Consider the following 21,906-nt stretch of genomic DNA (forward strand, 5'->3'; position numbering starts at 1 on the left):
ATTTATAGACTAGATTTACGCCGTAGCAGATTGTTTTTGGCATCATAATCAACAGACATTTTTCTTATAAAAAATGGGTAATGTTGTGTATGTCACGAGTCTGTTGGGGTTAAAAAGGGCCCGTATATAACGTTTGGGTCTGCGTTGTTGGCATTGAGACGTCCGTGGTCGTGGGTTACAATATAAGTTTGAGTTGACATGGTTCTAATTTACTCCAGATGCGGAAATTTTCTTTTCATTTTTTATAGGTTAATCCGCTCGATCTATTAAATCACCGGAAATAAATATTTGCTCTGGTTTATAAAGTCTATTTCCATTTTTTATTTTTCTCACTAGGCAGATGCTATGCTTTCGTTGTTGTACGTCCAGTTTCGCTTTCTCATTTAAATCAACTTTCACCTCGCTGCCATAAACAGATAACCAGGCCGCATGAGCCGCGACTAATTTGGTATATTCGAATTGGGTGGCAAAATTACAGTCCATTTTGGAAAAGGGGGGGGTAGGAAATTTTTTTCAGAATTTTTGATTGGTGGTGATTTTGGAATTTTGGGATTCACTGAAACACATGGCCTCCTTGCTGGTGTTGTTAACGCTGGACTTGAAGACTGAGCCAGTCATCTGGAAGTCCGTGCTGTCACGGTAGACCCATAGACCGCCGATGGTGTCGGACTTCTCGAAGCAAGTTGGTTGAAGGCCTTCGTCGAGGCAACACTTGATGGCCGCTAAGCCGGTCACCCCACTTCCAATGATGGCGACTGATCTGGCGACTGTCTTCTCTTGCATCGTCTGTGGGAATTTTAAGTTGACCAATAGACTGATTGCAGCTGTTAAGTCATGTGACCTACAATGGGTATCAAACATCAGCAAACATAGCGCCCTCCCATAGCAAAGTGTGTCATAGGTGTCATTGACCAAAATTAAGGCCGTCTGTCGGTTAACTGTAGGCAGACTACTGATGTACTAGGCACTAGACCAAAAATTGGCTTTTTTAATATATATAACACTTATGACACGCTTTGCTATAGAAGGGTGCCATGTATTTGTTGTTTGTTCAATACCCAGTATAGATCACGGGACTTGGTGCAAGTTGACAAATCTGGTAATGGTAGGCCTATATATCTAAAAAGATGTGCAGTGCAGTGGGCAGTGTAGGTAGGTCTTGCCCCTTCTTGTGCACGTTCTATGTGGATAGTGGGGGAGGAAAGCAGGAGCCAGGAGGGATAAGTCAATAAATAAGAGGATGAAAATGAAGGCAATTCACACATGATTGAAAGTGTATTTTGAAAGAGATTATGTACACGTAAGAATGCATTTTGGCGAAATCGACAGTATGGCTTGCTTCCGACATTCTACTAACTAATTAAGCATATAAATTGTTGTTGTGAGGCGCTATGAATTACTTTATTCAGTTGAAAACCTAGAGATTACTAGGGTAATTGTTTCATTTATGATTGCTTTTATTCCGGTTCTGGTTCTAAAATGCATTGCTTTTCGGGATTTACTTCATCCTGTGCAGGAATTTCGGGGTCTGGAAGTTTTCAAGATTTGTCAAGTCCATGTAAATTTTAAGAAGATTGTATAGAACTTCATCTTTTTAGTCAAACTTACTGTATTTTTTCTTCTGCAAAACTGATTCTAAATCCTTTCGTCGACTCTGGTTATCTGTTCACGTAGAAAACATGTAGCAATTAGCATCTGTGACAATTACGAGCTGAACAGTAAACCGGGCGTACTCGATGGACAATACTGGTTCGTAGTGACTTCGACAAAAAGGCGGACGCTCCACGATTTGCAGGCTACCATTGGACGATCGCTGACGTTGCGCGTTAAACTTCCGGTTCCATGTAAACGATGATCAATGCATGGCCGTTTTCCAATTCTCAACTTCGGCTCCGTCTCAGCCTTCAACTGTTTTTTATCTAGCTGACGTTGTAGCTGTAAGCGCAGTAATCAGTTTAATAGTGCCACAAAACATCGAATGAGATGCAAGAGAGCCAGAAATTACAGTAACCCAATTTAATTTAAACGCTCCAGGCCCACAATCGGGGATTGGTTTTGGGAACGAAGCCTGAGACGGAGCCCAAGTCGAGTTTTGGAAAAGGGCCCATGTAACTCATGTGCAGTAGGCGTGGTTTAAATTGAATGACGCCACACTTACGAACCGGATAGGGGTGCATTCCACCAAAAGTTGGATTTCTGCGCGCGAGCCCATTAATATTTTGTGATCCCACGGTTTTGGGGCGAGCTGCGAAGCAAATGCAAGCCTGTGTAATCCTGATTCCCGTCTTCTGTCCGTCCGTCCGTCCGTCCGGCCATCCTCAAATATTAAAGTTTGTCCTTGCAGGTCCATGGGAATTCCATCAGTGTTTAAATAGTCTCACGTAGCATTAATGGTTAGAAACTTATGGATTTAATGAAAAAATTATAAAAGTTGAATGTTGACGTTTTGAGTTGTATTGTGTACTTACCCTGTGTAGTACACTGAGCTAGCACTCCTGTAATGTACGTCATGTACATGTATGTATAGACAGTGTTTAGACGCATACAAAATAATGTACACGTACAGTACAGTATGTAGTAAAACGTAAGGGATGGGGGGAACTCCAAGTGACAGGATGTTTGTTGGGGGAGGGGTACCTGTAGGAGGAGGATCATGGGGACAAGGCACATGTATGTAGAAAGTGGATGAAATGCTGGATAAGGTTGGTGTAATGGTTGGGGCTGGATTAGTGGGATGATGGGACAGCCAGAGTAAGAAGTAAAGGGAATGATGGGCAGGGGTGGAGTAGGAGATGGGTAGGATGATGGGGAGGGGGCGGAGTAGGCGATGGATAGGATGATGGAGAGGGGGCAGAGTAGGAGATGGATAGGATGATGGGGAGGGGGCGGAGTAGGAGATGGATAGGATGATGGGGAGGGGGCGGAGTAGGAGATGGATAGGATGATGGGGAGGGGCAGAGTAGGAGATGGATAGGATGATGGGGAGAGGCAGAGTAGGAGATGGATAGGATGATGGGGAGGGGGCGGAGTAGGAAATGGATAGGATGATAGGGAGGGGGCGGAGTAGGAAACGGATAGGATGATGGGGAGAGGCAGAGTAGGAGATGGATAGGATGATGGGGAGGGGGCGGAGTAGGAGATGGATAGGATGATGGGGAGGGGGTGGAGTAGGAGATGGATAGGATGATGGGGAGGGGCAGAGTAGGAGATGGATAGGATGATGGGGAGAGGCAGAGTAGGAGATGGATAGGATGATGGGGAGGGGGCGGAGTAGGATATGGATGGGATGATGGGGAGGGAAGGAGTAGGCGATGGATAGGACGATGGGGAGAGGCAGAGTAGGAGAGGGAGAGGATGATGGGGAGGGGGCGGAGGAGGAGATGGATAGGATGATGGGGAGGGGGTGGAGTAGGAGATGGATAGGATGATGGGGAGAGGCAGAGTAGGAGATGGATAGGATGATGGGGAGGGGGCGGAGTAGGAGATGGATAGGATGATGGGGAGGGAAGGAGTAGGCGATGGATAGGATGATGGGGAGAGGCAGAGTAGAGGCGGGCGGCTACATTCAGAACTGAGCGCATAGTTTTATTAATATTTGGGGGGTATCTTCGGGGAGAGGTGAATTTAAAAAAAAAATCACGCGGCTAACCCCCATAAAATTGAAACAAAAAGTGATCCTCTGGCCATAATCTTGAGTTTTAAGTGAAAAAAACGGAGGCCAATCTCTTCCCAAGAGTCAATAGGCGGCGTTATTTGGTCGGATTCTGCACTGTTTTCGATGGGCGCGTATTTGGTGTAGTGCAACCATAGATTTTCACGTTATGACTTAGATACTACACTCAAGTAGCCTGGTGATTATAAGCTCATGCTTGGAACAAGACGTGAGTTACGTGCCTAGCCTATGCTTACACACACAGTGTGACTCTAAGTTTGGCATTCAGACGTTTTTTAAGATCAACCAATTTAAAACAAATACCAGTAAACTAGCCCATACGTACATATTGGACAATATAGTTAAATCTCCAAATGAAATTTATATTTTTGTCTGATTTTTGAAATTTTGCAAGATTTGTAAATTTTTCAGAATTTCTTTGAAGGTTTCAAGATGGGTCTCGATTTTTTAAGATGTTCTTGAATTTTTTTTTCAAGCAGTGGCAACTATGAGAATGGTGTAACTGCAGCGTCCTGCCTGCCTTCGTACCGGCTTTGAAGCTATCAAATTTATAGTACAACTGCTTTTTGCAGCCCTGTTATAAGCTGCCGAATGGCTGTTTTATGAACCAAGCAGTGCGTTAGATACGCGCATAGAGCTGAGCGTGCAGCGCGTTCGCATTTCTCTGCAGCTACCCGTGCAAGACCTTTCCAGACCAGTCAAGAATCCAAGCATAACTCCAGGGCAAAGCACTTTAAAAGTAATCTTTACGAAAGTAGACGATAATTAGTCATCGAAACTTCAGTTATGCAGCTTTGGACGATGTCTACGTACGCTACCATTGTAAAATTTTAGCTACAAACAAAAGAATAATGCAAGTGTAACCCAAGTTATAGAGAACGTTGTTTACCTGATGTTGATGATTTTACAAGGACTGCAATGAATCACACAGACAGAGTAAGTTGTTTTCATGGTTGAGAGTAACCCGTTCGCCTTAAGACAATGGTTTGTTTTCCCTGTCTCCCCTTTTGACTAAAATTCTCTTGACATTAAACTAACTTGGTACTAACTTGATACTAAGCTTCCGGCAAATACGGAGACTTAAACTTGTTTAAGTGAAGGTACAGAGCGGAATTAGGGTAAAATGATTTTTGTAAAATGATTTTAGGTAACATGTTTTGCCAACGGAATATGACGCCTTTTTTAAAAATTGAAAGTGTTTTTAAAAACGAGTGTATTTTAAAAAACGAATGTCATATCAAAAAGATCGTATTTTTTACTTTTGAAATGCATTTATAAAAACTGAACGAAATTTTTAAAATACAATACATTTTTCTTTAGATTCGATTGGATTTTTAAAGAGCAATGAATTTGTATAGAAGGAACATATTTTCTAGTTTGGAATACATTTTAAAGGGTGAACATATTTTCAAAATTCGAATAAGATTTTACAAATCCAGCATTCTCTCAAGATATTGGAACGAAGTTTTAAAGTCGAAACATTTTTTTCGGCGCACGCACTGTCAGCCGAAATCTCTTTTCACCCGAATTTGAAAGCATCTAAATTGAGAGAGCATCTAATCTTTTCGACGGTGTTCAGCCCGAAGGTCCGAACCTTTTTGGACGATTCGGCTATTTTCGGCATGCGCATGCACAGGCAAACTGCAACAGCGGTTCCCCCAAGCGTATTTTTTTTTCCAAAGAGGGTTAGGGGTAATTGAGCCAGAAAGCTGACCCCTGATGGCGCACTTCCGGAACCCTTGGATAGGAAAAATAACGCGCAGAAATTTTAGAATTTGTAATCTCTTTTTGTTCAGTTACTTCTTAACAACTCTATTCCTAAAAAGCCTTTTGTAAAATATTTGCCAGCATATCAATTTATGGAAACTGAAAAATGGCCTGACCTAAAAGAGAAATAGCCTGCCAAATACTGAGCTATCACTTCCAAAAATCCAAAGTACACGAAGAACAGCGTAATTCGGTGGTCTCATACGCAGATGAAGAATTACGGAATAATTAGTTAGAATTAGCTCTTCTTCTTCTTAGTAAGGCAAACAAACTCCTCAAACGAGATATACTATTACAGGTGTGTGGTGGCCAGTGTATACTAATCGTGGGCTCCCCTGATGAAAGTATTTAGATCCATGTTGATTAATTTTGTCTGCAGCCTGTCAGCTGTTAGTTACTTGTCGTATGTCTATTGGCAGTAGGTTCCACTCAACTATGGTTCTAGCAAAAATGAGTATTTTTGTAACAGTCCTTTTTGATGGTGGGGTGAACAAAGGAAGTTGCAGTTGATTTCCGGGTGTGAATTTTATTGGCGGCTAGTGTGACTTGATACAGTTGATACTTGCCAGTGTTGATGGCTATCGTATGATATATGGACTTAAACAGGAGTGTGAGTCCGGATACAGCCCGACGGCTTTCCAGTGATTCCCAACCCAAGTCTGATAGTGCCACAAAACCTCAAGTAAGATGCAAAGAGCCAAACATTAAAGTACTGGGCCGATTTAAGTTAAACGCTTCAGGCCCACAATCGGGGATTTGATTTCCTACACGAAGCCCGAGACGGAGGTTGAGTATTTGAAGACGGCCTAGGAGGTTTTGCTTTCAGGCTCTATGTTAATATCAAGACCCCAGCGCGTGCGTACGAGATCGGGATTCGTCATGCGAACGTTGTTGAAGCTGCCAGAAGTCACGTAGGCCTACATGTACGTGAACAGTGGCGGCTCTACCGTGCCGGAAGTTTGTGAACAAAACTCTATAACCTATGGCAGACTGCTTCGATAATTTCAGTGCACCACATTCAATTACTGCCAAAACGTAACTGTGGTGATCATAGGAACAAACATGTGTCCCGTGCAATCACAACGGAAAGCTTGAGTTTACATGCAAGTCCAAAATTCAGTGTAGGCCGTGAGTACTGTCTTTCAGGAAGTGCTTGCCTAGTTTTTGTCGCTTTATGCACGTATTCTCAGTGATGCCTCAGTACGCAGAACATTTGGCAAGACTAACTCCAATCCTCAAGCATGTCAGGATTCTCAGGAAGGGCTGTCCTTTACATTTCACTGGTAGATTTCTGACGATTACTTTTCAACTAAACAGAAACTGAACGGCGTTTTGAGACGTTCCTGAACCCCCCCCCAACAAAAATCGAGTTGACAGGGCATGAAGTGCATGAATTGAAATTATGGAGAACACTTACCATTCCAAAACCCTGACACTATACTAGTCTGACGGGGGTCTGCATGAAAGTATGATAATTCCAATTGTGGGTCTACACTCCGTTACAAACAAGTAAAATAAAGTCCAGTAGGCAATTCAAAATAAATGCAAAGCAAGTCCAAAAAATGATTTTCAATCAAAAAATTGTTTACAAAGAGAATGAACTATGTATAAGGATAGAAACTTTTCGTTGATACAATGCCTTAAGGTTTGATCGTGATAAATCCTAGCGAGCCTTGCACACGAACATAATGTATTCAGTTCAGAGAACTTTGAAAATATTGAGCCATAGGCCTAATTCACGATTTCTTAGGTGCTTACATGGGACATGAACGCCATCTGCAAGAGTTTGTTCCTACTAATCACTATCGTAACCCTGGGCACTAATCAAACGTGGTGCACTGAAATTATCGAATCAAAGTTTCGACAAAAATATCAAAGATCATAGCAGTGCTAGTCTTCCATAGGTTGGTGTTTTGTTCAAAAACTTTCGTCACGGTGGAAAAGTACGGCACGGTACTAGTGGTAGCTTCAACGTCATCCGTGTCACGAAAGGCAATCTCTGTGAGTAACACGCATGCGTACGGGTTTTGATACTATAATTACCCCTAACCCGCCTAGGAAAAAAAATTACGCTTCCCGCAACCCGTTATGGTCGTTGCCTTTGGGACCTTCGTGCAGACTCTCTCCACGATAACATGGAGAACAGTCTGCATGCACGCCACGTATTTTCACTCCCATGTGCCTTTGTGTATAAAGCGCCCTTTAAGACTTTATTAGTACAAAAAATCAAACGATGACGAAAGTGAAATAAATTTAAAATGATTAGAAACAAATATATAAAGGACAAAAGAAGTATATAAAGGGCGAAACTAACACATGGCGTACCAAACCAATTTATATATAGGACAAAAGTACATTTAAAGGACAATGGTGATTTATACAGGACAAAAACTAATAAATTTCCGACACTTCTTGCATAAACGACGACACTAATAAATATAGAACGAATTTGACTTCGAGGACATTTCATTCTTTCAGATGGCTGATAGGTCACTGCAGGAAAACATTAGTGACCCATTCTGATTGATATATAGAGTTCTTTCGATGTTTTTGGCTAATTTGTTAGAAATAAGCCAGATAAAACCTGCCCTTGAGGCTTAGTTTTAATCACAAATCTTGTTTGACTTTACACAGGTAAACTTAGGTTTACGGAAAATAAAAAGGGCAACCCATACATTTAGGCTGATACCTTTTAATTTGACCAATCTTTCAGTTTCTTGAACTCAACAAAAAATTACTCTTTTTTACCTTCAAAACGCAGTCAAAATCGACATCAACCTTCACTTTACGTTCAAACTTACAATTAGGTTTTACAACATCACTGCCGTCGTGCGCATCGAACACAGTTTCAAGTTACCGTAAGGCATCAAGAAACTGCTAGTTTGCAAGCTGATTTAATAGCCTGCTATCTCTTCTAGTATGATCACTTCGATTCCAAAACAGTACACTAGAGATCTCCAACCGGGGCTTGGCAATTAGCCTATTTGAGGTACGATAGACACAACAGGAAAACGCCATTTGAAGTGGATAAATGTGAGCAAACTCTAAAGATTTACCCAAACTAAATAGTGTCTTCCTGTTACGTCCGCCATGATAGGTGAATTCGAATTAGCACTGTGTGACTCATGTCACTTGCTCGTTCAACAGCCAAAATTCCCACAAAGATTGCATACTATCACACAAAGACAAGAATTCTTCCTCACTTTTACGAAACGTTGACTACTGGCTCAACGTTTCCTAACATTGTGAATAATTAAGAGCGGGAAAAAGATTTGAAACTCACAGTTTGGCTTGCAAACTTTCTTGGATGTCCAGATTTCATGCAGACTGCCAGCAGAAAATGTGTAGGTGGTTGGCTGTTTAGACTAAGTTTGGTATTAAGTCAAGACAAAATGTACATATTCCTCACTATACTTGTCTTCAGAAGAAAACAGGTTCGGTCTCGTGATGTGGACTACAAAAGCTTGGCATAGCAAAACTTGAGCCATCCTCAGCAATTTGGAAGTTATCTTAGCAAACATTCCACAGTACATCATTTACATGCACTACAAGCTTGTCAGAGCTGGCTAACAACAATGAATTCTCGCCTTCCTTGAAAAAGCCACATAGCCCAAATAAGTTCTTGATAAACGCACACACCGGACGTGTGTATATGGCTTTAATTAACCCAGGGCACCCAATTGTTCGGCATTTGCTTTCTGCTCCAAATGAAATTTGAACGTGATTTTCCAGTTGGGTGCCCTTACCCAAAGGGCGCATTTTCTGTCCTAAATTGTTTAGTGTCCCTGTTGATATAGAAACAAACTCGCGTAATCGCTTAAAAAGCCACTCAACCAGTCGAATAAATTTAAAATGAAGAAATGAGGGCGGTAAATGCATTTATTTGTAACAAGGGTCACGTGTTAGAACTTTTAGAACGTAATCTTTGAACAAAAATCCTCGTCCCATTTCCTTAAAAATAACCTTCAAGTTGTATTATTTTTTAAGGAGTTTGCGTAATGCCAGAGCAAACTTATGTCAGGCAGACGTTTTATCCTTTCAGCCAGTTCGGCATCAACAGGTGCTGCAGTTTAAGTGGTTTTTCTGTAGTGTTCGCTGAATTACCTGTTTCGAGAGAATCTCATTAAAAATTTAGTACGACAGTCTGTCGTCGCGCATATTGTATGCACAAATTTTAGGTTTAACAATTTGGGATTTCAATATTTGCATCGAAAATCACGGAGGGGTAAATTAATACTGTAAATGTAACGACATCTGTGCCCTCAGGAACTTCGTGGAATATTTTAAATGCTAAAGTAATATTGATTGCCTCATGATCTTCGAAAAACAGAGGAATGGATATTTGAAACAAAATAGGGTTCACTGTAAATCAAAGTCAGTGAGTCTGAAAGTTGCAATGGAAATTTGGTTGCGTTGCAACTTCATAGAGCGCATGCGCAAATCCTTTGGCAAACATTACAAAGTGTATTTCACTTGTTGTTCATTCTTCAATCACGAGCAATCTCAGTGAAAATCTTAATAACACTTATCTAATTTAATTCATATTTCTTTTTGTCAAGTTATAAGAACAAGCACAATTTATAAAGCCCCCCTACACAGTTTTAAATATCTATTTTAAATTTCGTACACAAAACTAGCGGATTGTTCTACAAAACAATGTTTTGCTATTTGTAATAAATGTAAAGCAAATCTACTCTTCGAGTTTTGGGACAAAATCACCTACTACATACGTGTAGCTTCATCCACTCTTCCCCTTTATAACACCTGGTTTTGGCGAAGGCGGTTTTACCTGCTTAAATAGTATGCGTTCTAAAAAGAACATATGAAATTGTAAATTAGAAGGAGTGATTGAACAAGCATCAAGGTAAATATACCAAGTAGAGCAGAAATCGTGGAAAGAGAGCGTTCTCTAGGATCTTCATGCCTGGTTTTTGTCGGTGCCAGAACTCTCTCCCAAACCGTTTTGATGGCTTCTCTAGCGCCAGCCCATATACCCGGACCTACCAAGCGATACTGGTACGGTACATGTGGGCCAAACATGCATCGCAGAGCTAGTTCTGGATCCTGGAAGAAGAGCTTGAACGGACTTGGCCTGACACCGATTTCAGACGCGATCGAGTCCGCATACCCGACGTGAGTGACGTAACGGACGCAGGGCACATCAAAACCATTTACAGTCTCCAATGCTACTGCAGCCATTTCAGATTGAGGTGGCAACTTTGCCAATCCCTTAAAGACTCGCGATGCCCATCGTGCTTGTAACTCCACACAAGGGATGACCGGGCCTAGAAGCTCGAAGGCTCCGTTTACTGAGAGTGTATTGTGCGCCAGACCCAAGGGGAAAAGGAGCTTATACAGGGGCAGCCGGCCTAGCCTGGGGTCGGTCTCAAGGGCTGGACAGTCCACCTTAAAAGGTAAAGTGAAGCTGTAGCCAGTGGCTATGATAACCACGTCAATATCATCCTCAAAGCTCCCATCCTTGAAAACCAACCCAGTCTTGGTGAAGTGCTCTGGTGCTGCTTTTATGACTACGGAGCCATTCAAGATACTACCTGGAAGCTCCTCGTTGATGACGCGATTGTTGCATCGACGGAAATTCCCAGCAGGCTGAAGAGCGTGGTTAATCAACTCATACCGACTGCGAAGCATCTTCTTAAAGGACATCTCCCGGAGCTCGGAGAGGATTAAGCGGTAACGTCTCAAGTGCATCAAGTCGTATGGATAGCCATTATCAGCCCTGCGGCTAACAAGCCATGCTCCACGTCTCTTGCTAAGGAACACCTACAGATTGTGAGAAAAAATAACCCCAAAACCCAAGAAAAACCTTACAATTAGATATATAACCATGTTAAAACCAAAACCAAAGCGTAGGATTAGGCCACAGGTATTCACCTACGTCACCCACCGTGTTGTTCGAGTCACTAAATTCGGTGACTTGAGTCGAGTCATTTTAACATTGTGACTCGAGTCAAGTCGAGTAATTAAGTCAAGAAGTCGAGTCGAGTCACTTTGTGTAGTCGAGTTGAGTCAAGTACCGGGATCAAGTCAATTTGAGTCACATATTTTGGAACAAAATACAATAAAAACACAAGTACATGTAAGTCATTTTTGTGGATTTCCTGTTTTCATTTAGACATACTGAAATTAAATAGGGTGACAGGTATCTAGAAAACTATTTTGCTTTTAATATTTTTGAGACTCGAGTCTTATTAGCTTGTACTCGAGTCGCGTCTCCACGAGAGATTCGAGTCAAGTCATTTGGTCGCAGAGACTCGATTCGAGTCGAGTCATTTACCCGTCGGGACTCGAATCGAGTCGAGTTACCAAAAAGTGTGTTTCTTCGGATTCGAGTCGAGTCATTAACTTGAGTCATGCAGTCTGCCTTGCTTGAGATGACAAAGCTGATGAGTGTCATGAATACTCGCAAACACAGCAGGGAAATAAATCAAAATTGACAAAATGGTCGTAATTTAAGGACACGAATCACGGTAGATATGTCATGGATAGTGAAGGATATTTATGATAGCTCAACGTGACATTAAGCTTAACTGACTTTTCATGATTCACTGAGGGAAAGTTGCCCTGATGATGACCGGAGGAGATAGGTTTGGATGCCAGGTCGGTAGACAACTGGCAGAAGTCTGTAATAGAGGACTCTTTGGTGATTGTTAATTGTAAGAGTGAAAAATGTTGTCTGGTATTATCCATGGAGAGAAAGACTCGGTCAATACAGCATGTCATCAAATCGACTGAAAAAAAAAACGTTTGTTAACTACTGCCAGATGGTTGACTTGTCAATTTCGACAAATCCCACGGCTGGTAATGCGCAACGATCTCTTATAAACATTGTGATTACTTTTAGTTTCAGGATATTCGTGCCGAAAAAATTACGCGCTTACTCAGATGCGATTCGAATCCCCAATTATCCGTCCCACGTAACAGCAAACATTTTTACCACTTGTCTTAATAATTAAACTTGCCAAAATCACTTGGCCACTTCGAACCTTCGAGTCAGTAACTGTCACTAACAGTTAATGTATTTCCTTTGGGGGAGGGACAACTTTTTAGATACATCTTGTTTTGCCCTTTGCCAATCGAAAAAACGTTGAAAAACGGCTTACCTGTGAGGCGCATCGACTCAGATCCACTGCTGCGTCTATGGCTGAATTTCCAAAACCGATGATTACAACACGCTTGTCGTCGAAACCTACCGGCTTGCGGTAGTCGTGGCTGTGCATGACCCTGCCTTGGAAATCACTTAGACCCGGAAAGTTGGGCCGAAAGGGGTTGTTGAACATTCCAGTACAAATCATTACTGAGTCGAACACCTGACTTGTTACTCCATCCCCGCTCTCCTGTTGTCTAGATGTTACAACCCATCGACCGGTAGTGTTATAATCTGGCGCCTGGCTCAAGCAAGTTACTCGAGTGGATAGGCGAATGTGCTCAGTAAGACCAAATTTTTCGGCGTAAAGGTCACAGTATTTCTTCATATCAGCGTTGCGTAAGAAATTTGGCCACTGCTTAGGGAAGGGGAAGTCACTGAAACACATGGCCTCCTTGCTGGTGTTGGTAACGCTGGACTTGAAGACTGAGCCAGTCATCTGGAAGTCCGTGCCGTCACGGTAGACCCACAGACCGCCGATGGTGTCGGACTTCTCGAAGCAAGTTGGTTGAAGGCCTTCGTCGAGGCAACACTTGATGGCCGCTAAGCCGGTCACCCCACTGCCAATGATGGCGACTGATCTGGCGACTGTCTTCTCCTGCATCGTCTGTGCGAATTTAAGTTGACCAATAGACTAATTGCAGCCGCTAAGTCATGTGACCTACAATGGGTATCAACATCAGCAAACATAGCGTCCTCCTACAGCAAAGTGTGTCATAAGTGTCATTGACCAAAATTAAGGCCGTCTGTCGGTTAACTGTAGGTAGACTACTGATGTACTAGGCACTAGACCAAAAATTGGCTGTATTTTTGGTAAATAACACCTATAACACACTTTGCTATTGAAAGGTGCCATGTTTGTTGATGTTCAATACCCACTCTAGGTAACGTGACTTAGTGGATTTAGTGGCGCAGTCGGTCTATTGCAAGTGAGTCTCACTGAAATGTAAGTCAGCCTCACAGGTAGGCCTACCTAAAAATGTGTAGTGGGGCAGTATGGGTAGGCCCTGCCCCTTTATGTGCACGTTCTATGTGGATGAGTCACGAGAGATAAGTCATTAAATAAGAGGATGAAAATGAAGGCAATTCAAAGTGTAATCTGAAGGGAATTATGAAAGAATGTATCATTGTTCCGGATAAATATCGAAAGTACAGCAGCTGATATCTCAGTCATCTCTTACCAAATGACTTCCGACAACAGTATTTTCGGAGCGTTCATCGAACGTTAAATGAACGGTATGTATTTCCGACATACTTCTGTGAGGGTATTAAGATAGTTATTGCGCACTTTGATAATCTGGCCACGAAAGAATTTCATTGGTCATTTTAAGCCAGTACATTAAATGAAGATTCGTCCAGGGCACCACAGGCCAAAAAATAACTTTGCGAAAGCCGGGAGATGCCACGTCTATCATTTTACAAATTAGTGGTCTATATATATAAGTGACTTTTTTCCGTGCACCTGTTACACCTGCCCAGTGGAACCTGTCATTGAAATGGTCTTCAAATGATACACGTATTTACTTGGTACGTATTTGCATTTTTAATTACCCTTTAAAATTGAAGAATGTTTTCTAAACTCACTAAATTATGTCCTTATGTTTTCATGGTAAGTTTTGAGCAAAGGCTCATGTTAAATGATTAATCCTAGGACATTCAGAGCGAGCGAGATTAGGTACATACATTTTGTTTCCAAGCGGGATTATGTGTCATTAATATGCTCTCAAAACTAGAAAACCATTTTCTTAGAAGCTTGATTTGAGTATTGTGTAGTTAACAATTCCTTGATCGTTATCAATTTCAAAGAAATTTCGACGTTAATGTGGGATTTTCTGAGATTTACTCAAGTGCACCACCTTTCGGAACACAAACTGAATTCCGAATGCAACCCTTTTTATTTCGGACTATTTTCACGACACTGAAAGAATTATGAGTGTAAGGGTAATAATATTTATCTGAATGATTTCGAAGTTTTCAACACAGATTTGGTAACACTATTTTTGAACACTGATTGAGGGTAAAGTCGATTTGGGCCGCCAGCTCTTCCTGACCGGACGCGTTTGCATATCGACCTAGCTCAGCACCGATTCCGTTCATTCCGCCTCTTACCGTCGGCCTTGTGAGCGTCAAATTCAGCGACTGGGGAACGAAAGACGAACACAAAAAGTACAGTAAGTTAACATGAAGTTTATTATTGAAACCGAGGTCTATTTGTCATTATAACATTGCAAGGAAATGTTGAAATTCGCGGTTTATATCCCGAGTTTTACATGTAATATACAGGCATGAACCACATGAAAATGTTCACCAGCTCCGACGAGAATCTCCTTTATCTCATTTTGACAAACTCATAGCGCGGAAATTGGAATCCGCATGAAACACGAAACGTAGTTCAGACATATGGTTCTCGATCTTGAAGAAATGAAATGATGCATACAAATGATTCATCAGTCTTCCACACAGTATCACCGATGATCTCAGGTGAATTCGGCGAAAGTGTGAATATTCAGGCACTGAGTAAGGTGAAAAAGACCAAAAATGACGAAAAATGCGTCCCAATGAAAAACGAAGTGAAATTAAAAACGTTTTCTACCTGGAAGTAATAAACATTTTTGTTCATAAGGGTTACTAGTCTTTCATATGGCATCAAAGTTATTTCAAGGTTAACCCGACAAATTGTGAAAATGAGACACAAAGTTAGGTAAAACCGGTAATTTTTCCATAATTATCCTTTGTCATAAAACTGTCATTTTCCACTTCTTTGATTATTTTCCGGAGAACTTTCTTACTTCTTTCAAGGGTTGAACGGGAGTACAAATCCTTTAAATGGGTTGCCATGTGCACTGATATCGCGTCGTATGCTTGAATAATTTTTCTGAAAAAAACCCGACCGTAATACTTGCACAGAAGTTTATAAAAATCACAGTCAATAAAAAGGTCAAGAGAACTATGACAAACGGACCTAAAGTCACTGAGAGCAAGCCTGTCTCCTTGCGTATTATTCAGAATTTCTGCCAAAATATGTTAAGTCAGTACTTACTTCGTCTAGAAGCAATGGAGCTGCAAAATTCCTGAATGAGAGCGTTCGTCGCCTGACACGCTAACCGAGCGCCACCTCAATGATGCAAAGAAGTTTGCTGGAAAAGTCCACGCGATTTACAACTTCCGTTCTCGGTTCCTGTCGCTATGAATAAAGGCCGATGCAAACAGTAGGACATTCGAGCGATAAATGTCACTACAAATAACAGCCGTCGGAAATGTAAAGTCATAAATGCCGATAAAAATGCGCACTAACTACAATTCCAATCTACATATTCATGAAACAGTGATATAAAAAGACGAAACTACGGAATAAACAATGATTTCAAACAGACTGCGGGTAATAACTAAAAAGGCAGGTTTAGAATTAGAATCATTTTGATGGACAATTTCGATTCTTGAACTAGGGCAAAGTGTACAGACTTTTTAACTGGTTAAAACGTTTGAAAATTCGCAAATAAAAGAAATCACTATTCAGTATCCTCAAAGTGCTGTTCAAGTAGCGTTCCTGTCGAAACTGATTCAATGACTGTCTTCAATGAAACTTTTGTCTGACAAACATGGAACATAAAAATGTTTATCTGCGTCTATAAAAAGTCAACATCAACTACGTACACGTATTTTGCACCTAAGGAATCCCCATTGTTTACGAATAGACACCCGCCGATTAAACAAAAACAAATGAAAATCGCAAACGACCGAAAACCGTCAATATCGGTTTTTATTTGAAATATCTGCGACTGCTCATGATTATTTTGTCACTTTTCAGGAACTGCTGGTAAAACGAAAGGTCATTATGTGTTATTAACTGCCGAGAAACACGAATCCAATTTAAAATATCGGCCAGATGGACATCACTGATCGGGCAGGAAGTATTTAAAAGTTGAAATAAAAACATGGCCATCTGTGGTGCTGCAAAAAATACGCATAGTTGAATACCTTGAAAATAATCTTCGTACATGTATTGAACATTTGGTATATCCAGCATAAAAGAGAAGGTATAGGCCTTATGTAGTTCTTTACTAAACTTTTGGAACTGATCAACTGCATAAACTGTGGTGTTACCCGAGGACCACACAAGACTGGGTTTAATCCTCTAATAACATCGAGGGTGTTAAATTCAGGGTTGAGATTGGACAACAATGAAATATCTAGGAAATACATCGCCAGCGGTTTTTAAAACCCCACAGCAGCATTTCAATTGCCTCATTTGTACTCCTTATGGTATAACGATTTGTTGTGTCCTGTAGAGGCTTTGCGTGGTAACCATGTTGCAGGGTAGTTCTTTTTTCGAAAGGGAAGCCTCCTTTACATGCATCTTGTGAAATAGTATTTGCCTGAAAGATGGCAGCTATGCAAACACTGTACATCAACTTTTATACTTACAATAACTGAAATGGTAAACTAAAGAGTTTCCAAATTTATAAGATATTGGTTGAAAATCCAGAAAACATGGAAATCCTGACGGAAAGATCCTGAAATCAGGAGAACTCCGAGCAAATCTCATCCCCGTAAATTAACACGAATTTAACACCACAGTTTTTCAAGTGTACAGAGGGCATGAATAAAATTCTTTCGACAATTACTGCTTACGGTCAGGTATTTGAGGGAAATTGTAATGACCACTCCTTACTCGAAAGTAAATAATTTCACCAAAAAATGTATGCTTGCTTTGATAAATATTTACAGTTATCGACAAAATTTCCCAGCAGAATTTAGAGCTTTTGTAAGGCTATCACATTGAATGAGGAGGGTGCGATTACAAAGATGGTGCTGAAGACTCTCGTTGATATATTGAAAAGAAAAGACCATGATTTTCAATTCAGCAAAATAAAAGCATTATGCATCAAAGATGTGATGGGGGGGGTTATAATTCAGGCCCCATTCAGCAAAGGTACCATGCTGGGAACACTACTTGATGGCAAAATACTGCCAATGAAAATCATGGTCTTCCTTTACATGCCATGAACAAACAAAACAGAACAGTTTGCCTCCCAGAATCAATCAAAACTATAATGAATTTGCCATGTGGATTTCTTGTTCATCAACATCACCAATTCAGTTTTACTTTAAAGTCGTCAACATTTACAAACATGTGTATACCCTTCTGCCTTCTAAGATTCCAGAATAAATCAAACAGGATGACTGCAATACAACCAAATGAAATGGTCGTTGATGATCGGCAAAACGGCACACATGAACAATTTATGCAAAGTTCCTGATTCCAACATTATCTCAAGGTGAAACTGAATAATAACACCTTACAAAGGGGTTTGCATCTAATAACAACATCTGGGGAAGCTTCTAGCTTTTTCATAAAGCAATCGTACAATTGTGAAAGTAAGTTCAACACACTGAGAAGAATTGCTCGCAAAATATGCATCACAGATCTTGACTTGACATTTTAAAATACAAGGTCAAAATAAAAAAAATATTTTGGCAAAGTTTGGACTGCATGAATTTTCATATTATACTTTACAGTGTAATTCATCTCATGGCAATGTATTATTTCATTTGTTTATTTTCAACTATTGCTGTTTGATTCACAGTCGATTTAAAGGACTGTTTATACAACATACCAGGCAAAGCTTAACACACAAACAAAGCTAAAATGAAGTCGTAATCAAGCGTTACTGGCCGAAAAAAAAGTGAGATATAACAAACAATATAGGAATGAACTATTACTAAATATAGCAGGGCCATTTTCTAAAGCTTGACCCTGTCTGCGTCTCAGGCTACATCTTTAAAATTAATCCCCGACTGTAGGCCTGAAGCATTCAAATTGAATTAATGTACTTCAATATTTTGCTCTGTGCATCTTATTTGATGTTCCTATGGCACTATGAGACTTATTCTTGTGATAACAACTTTGAAGTCTGATGGTACAAAAAAAAAGCAGCCTGAGACCGGCACAAAACGGCTCAGCCGTTTGGGCCATGACAACCAAAAACTTCCTGTCCAACTGGCAATATCTAAAGAAGAATTCTGATTTTCATCAGAAGCTTTGGTTGTATGTAACGAGGAAACTACCACAGTGCAAACGAAGAGTTCTAGAAGTAAGCAATAAAAATATTCAATTCTGTGAATCAGTCATTGGCATCATTTAGTGTTACAATGGATTACCTTATGCAGCGTCCGCCAACATGCCAATTCCTGAAACTGCAACCTGAAAGATTCAGAACCACCATGCATTCTAAAATAATGCACCAGCCCAGACTGGCCCACAGACTTCCTAGACTGACTATTTTAACAGCACATTCTGTGTGTAAGTACATGTACGCATAGATTCCTACTTCATGTCACCAGGAAAACTGGGCCTTGATTAGTATGCAAAGAGTGTGCATGTCTGCCAACAGATATGCAACACTAAAAAGTCTGCTTCAATGGTCAGCTGCATGTAATCAAACACAACGTCATGGCTGACTAACCGGGTATGGAAATACATGCATTGAATTGCCACAAGCAGACAATGCAGGCCCCGCTGTAGGTCTGCTTTATTATTTGAATAAAGTACTCACTCTCAACATGAATGTTGAGCACGTATGTAAAATCTTTTCATTCACATTCAATAATGAGCTGAAGCTGTCCAATCAGGACTGGGGTTTGCTGAAGCTGTCCAATCAGGACTGTGGTTTGCTGAAGCTGTCCAATCAGGACTGCGGTTTGCTCAAGCTGTCCAATCAGGACTGTGCTTTGCTCAAGCTGTCCGATCAGGACTGTGATGATGTTTATTTTCAAGTGGAATAAAAACAGACTGCTACAAAATTCACATAATTATTATATTTACAAAGCTACTAAAACAGATTCCAGCCTCAGGCATGTTTCCGATAATACCCTCAGGCGGGGAGATTTCATGCTGCGTGGCACCCTACCACAACATCAGCTCCTAAATTACTGAATGGGGGTGGGGTCTCACAGAAGGGGGGGTTATACATTTCACATCTTCTCGTCAGTCATTTCTAGGAAGTTTTCATATACTTCCCTGCTGCATTCCCCTTTCTGGTTGAAGACAAATTTGAAGTAGCTACCATCGGCACAGATTGCTGGGGGAAAAATGGATGAAAACAACCGTTTCCTCATCATAACATCACAGCAAATGAAAGAAATGTTGTAATAAACCTTGACAGGTTGTAGTGATTTTTTTGTTCATCAATCTTGGTTTTGCTTTCTTTGACAGAATCACAAATTTCACCCGGGGCATCCCTGGGCGGCTTTCATCATTTTTGTCACTCTGAATTGCAAAATTTCCAATGCTGGCTAATTGGAATAATACATGTGTATGGTCACACATGTCCTTAATATATTAAATTGCATTTAAAAAGTACTGTGTGGTGTTGCACTGTAAAACCTTTAAGCTATCTGTATTGATTACTGTCCTTCAGGTGTTAGGTCAGTCTGTTTTCTTGTATTGGTCACTGTCTTTCAGGTGTTAGGTCAGTCTGTTTTCTTGTATTGATCACTGTCTTTCAGGTTTTAGGGCAGTCTGTTTTCTTGTATTGGTCACTGTCTTTCAGGTGTTAGGTCAGGTTTTTTTTTTTTTTTTTCAGGTTTTAGGGCAGTCTGTTTTCTTGTATTGGTCACTGTCTTTCAGGTGTTAGGTCAGTCTGTTTTCTTGTATTGATCACTTGTCTTTCAGGTTTTAGGTCAGTCTGTTTTCTTGTATTGGTCACTGTCTTTCAGGTGTTAGGTCAGTCTGTTTTCTTGTATTGGTCACTGTCTTTCAGGTGTTAGGTCAGTCTGTTTTCTTGTATTGGTCACTGTCTTTCAGGTGTTAGGTCAGTCTGTTTTCTAGTATTGGTCACTGTCTTTCAGGTGTTAGGTCAGTCTGTTTTCTTGTATTGGTCACTGTCTTTCAGGTGTTAGGTCAGTCTGTTTTCTTGTATTGGTCACTGTCTTTCAGGTGTTAGGTCAGTCTGTTTTCTTGTATTGGTCACTGTCTTTCAGGTGTTAGGTCAGTCTGTTTTCTTGTATTGGTCACTGTCTTTCAGGTGTTAGGTCAGTCTGTTTTCTTGTATTGGTCACTGTCTTTCAGGTGTTAGGTCAGTCTGTTTTCTTGTATTGGTCACTGTCTTTCAGGTGTTAGGTCAGTCTGTTTTCTTGTATTGGTCACTGTCTTTCAGGTGTTAGGTCAGTCTGTTTTCTTGTATTGGTCACTGTCTTTCAGGTGTTAGGTCAGTCTGTTTTCTTGTATTGGTCACTGTCTTTCAGGTGTTAGGTCAGTCTGTTTTCTTGTATTGGTCACTGTCTTTCAGGTGTTAGGTCAGTCTGTTTTCTTGTATTGGTCACTGTCTTTCAGGTGTTAGGTCAGTCTGTTTTCTTGTATTGGTCACTGTCTTTCAGGTGTTAGGTCAGTCTGTTTTCTTGTATTGGTCACTTGTCTTTCAGGTGTTAGGTCAGTCTGTTTTCTTGTATTGGTCACTGTCTTTCAGGTTTTAGGTCAGTCTGTTTTCTTGTACTGGTCACTGTCTTTCAGGTTTTAGGGCAGTCTGTTTTCTTCCAAATTTTCAGCCATTTTCTGTAGTTTTCTTCTTGAATTGGAACTGTTTTCTGTTGCAGTTCAGACCTCTCACCAAGGTATTTTTTGAAACACTACAGAAATTTTACTTAAAATTATGCAAAAGGAATAAATATTGTGGCCCAGACATTGTTATTGTTCATAGCTTGTGAATGCTTGACCAATTCAAGGGAAACGACCAGATTTCATAGGAGTATAAATTCACGGGACACTGGAAAAGTGTTGTTATCAGTGAGCCAATACTTTGCCAACCCTTTGCAAATGGCCAAGAGATAGGCTCTTGACAAACAGGAGCAGTAACTGTCAGAGTTATAAATTATGCTTAAAAAACTTGCCAAAGTGTTGATTACAGAAGAATGAGTCAGAGGTAGGGTTATACGATGAGATTTGTACATGCAGAAAGGCCAATCCTTCTTAACAGCAGAATTTTGCAGACAGCCAACTGACTTTCCTTCAGCTTGTCATGAATGACTTTTTAAACATTTCCACTACAGGATCCAATCAAGGATAACAATCAGAACCTGAACCATGCTCAACCCAACGATATCCAACAGCGGCCACTTTCTGTAGGGATATGTTGGATGTGAGCAATGAACTAAAGTCTTTTGTTCTAGCTGTTGGAGTCTATCCGGTTTGGCAAGGTGCCTAGAGAAAATGCAAAGGGGGTTAGGGTTAAAGCTCACCTATGACTGAGTTGGAGTCGGCACCAAATGCACAGATGCACTGAGCATTGCCTGGAACCTGGAA

At 40.8% G+C, this 21,906-nt stretch overlaps 1 protein-coding gene and 1 pseudogene across 2 annotated transcripts; both read right to left on the reverse strand.

Annotated features, from left to right (window-relative positions):
- Window positions 1-263: 263 nt before the first annotated feature.
- Window positions 264-9,144, reverse strand: LOC147795134 (flavin-containing monooxygenase 5 pseudogene; annotated as a pseudogene). Its single transcript, XR_015424108.1, has 3 exons — window positions 8,724-9,144; window positions 1,609-1,662; window positions 264-786 (listed from the first exon to the last, which is right to left on the reverse strand). The product of XR_015424108.1 is annotated as a flavin-containing monooxygenase 5 pseudogene (transcript).
- Window positions 9,145-9,286: 142 nt separating this feature from the next.
- On the reverse strand, window positions 9,287-21,906 carry LOC147795135 (flavin-containing monooxygenase 5-like). The gene is made up of 6 exons (XM_087132236.1): window positions 21,843-21,906; window positions 18,768-19,687; window positions 15,646-15,789; window positions 14,715-14,744; window positions 12,562-13,212; window positions 9,287-11,221 (listed from the first exon to the last, which is right to left on the reverse strand). Exons 5-6 carry the CDS (start codon window positions 13,207-13,209, stop codon window positions 10,250-10,252), a joined length of 1,620 nt encoding a protein of 539 aa, XP_086988362.1. The 5' UTR covers window positions 13,210-13,212; window positions 14,715-14,744; window positions 15,646-15,789; window positions 18,768-19,687; window positions 21,843-21,906; the 3' UTR covers window positions 9,287-10,249.

Source organism: Acanthaster planci, unplaced genomic scaffold (genome assembly GCF_054643075.1).
Source record: "Acanthaster planci isolate LZ-2023a unplaced genomic scaffold, COTS_SCS Contig152, whole genome shotgun sequence".
Lineage (NCBI taxonomy): Eukaryota > Metazoa > Echinodermata > Asteroidea > Valvatida > Acanthasteridae > Acanthaster > Acanthaster planci.

Coding starts and splice junctions, on each gene's coding strand:
- LOC147795135 (XM_087132236.1), bottom strand. CDS start 13,209: ATGCAGGAGAAGACAGTCGCCAGATCAGTCGCCATCATTGGCAGTGGG. Junction 11,222..12,561: donor TGAGTCGATGCGCCTCACAG/GTAAGCCGTTTT, acceptor CACAATCTGTAG/GTGTTCCTTAGCAAGAGACG.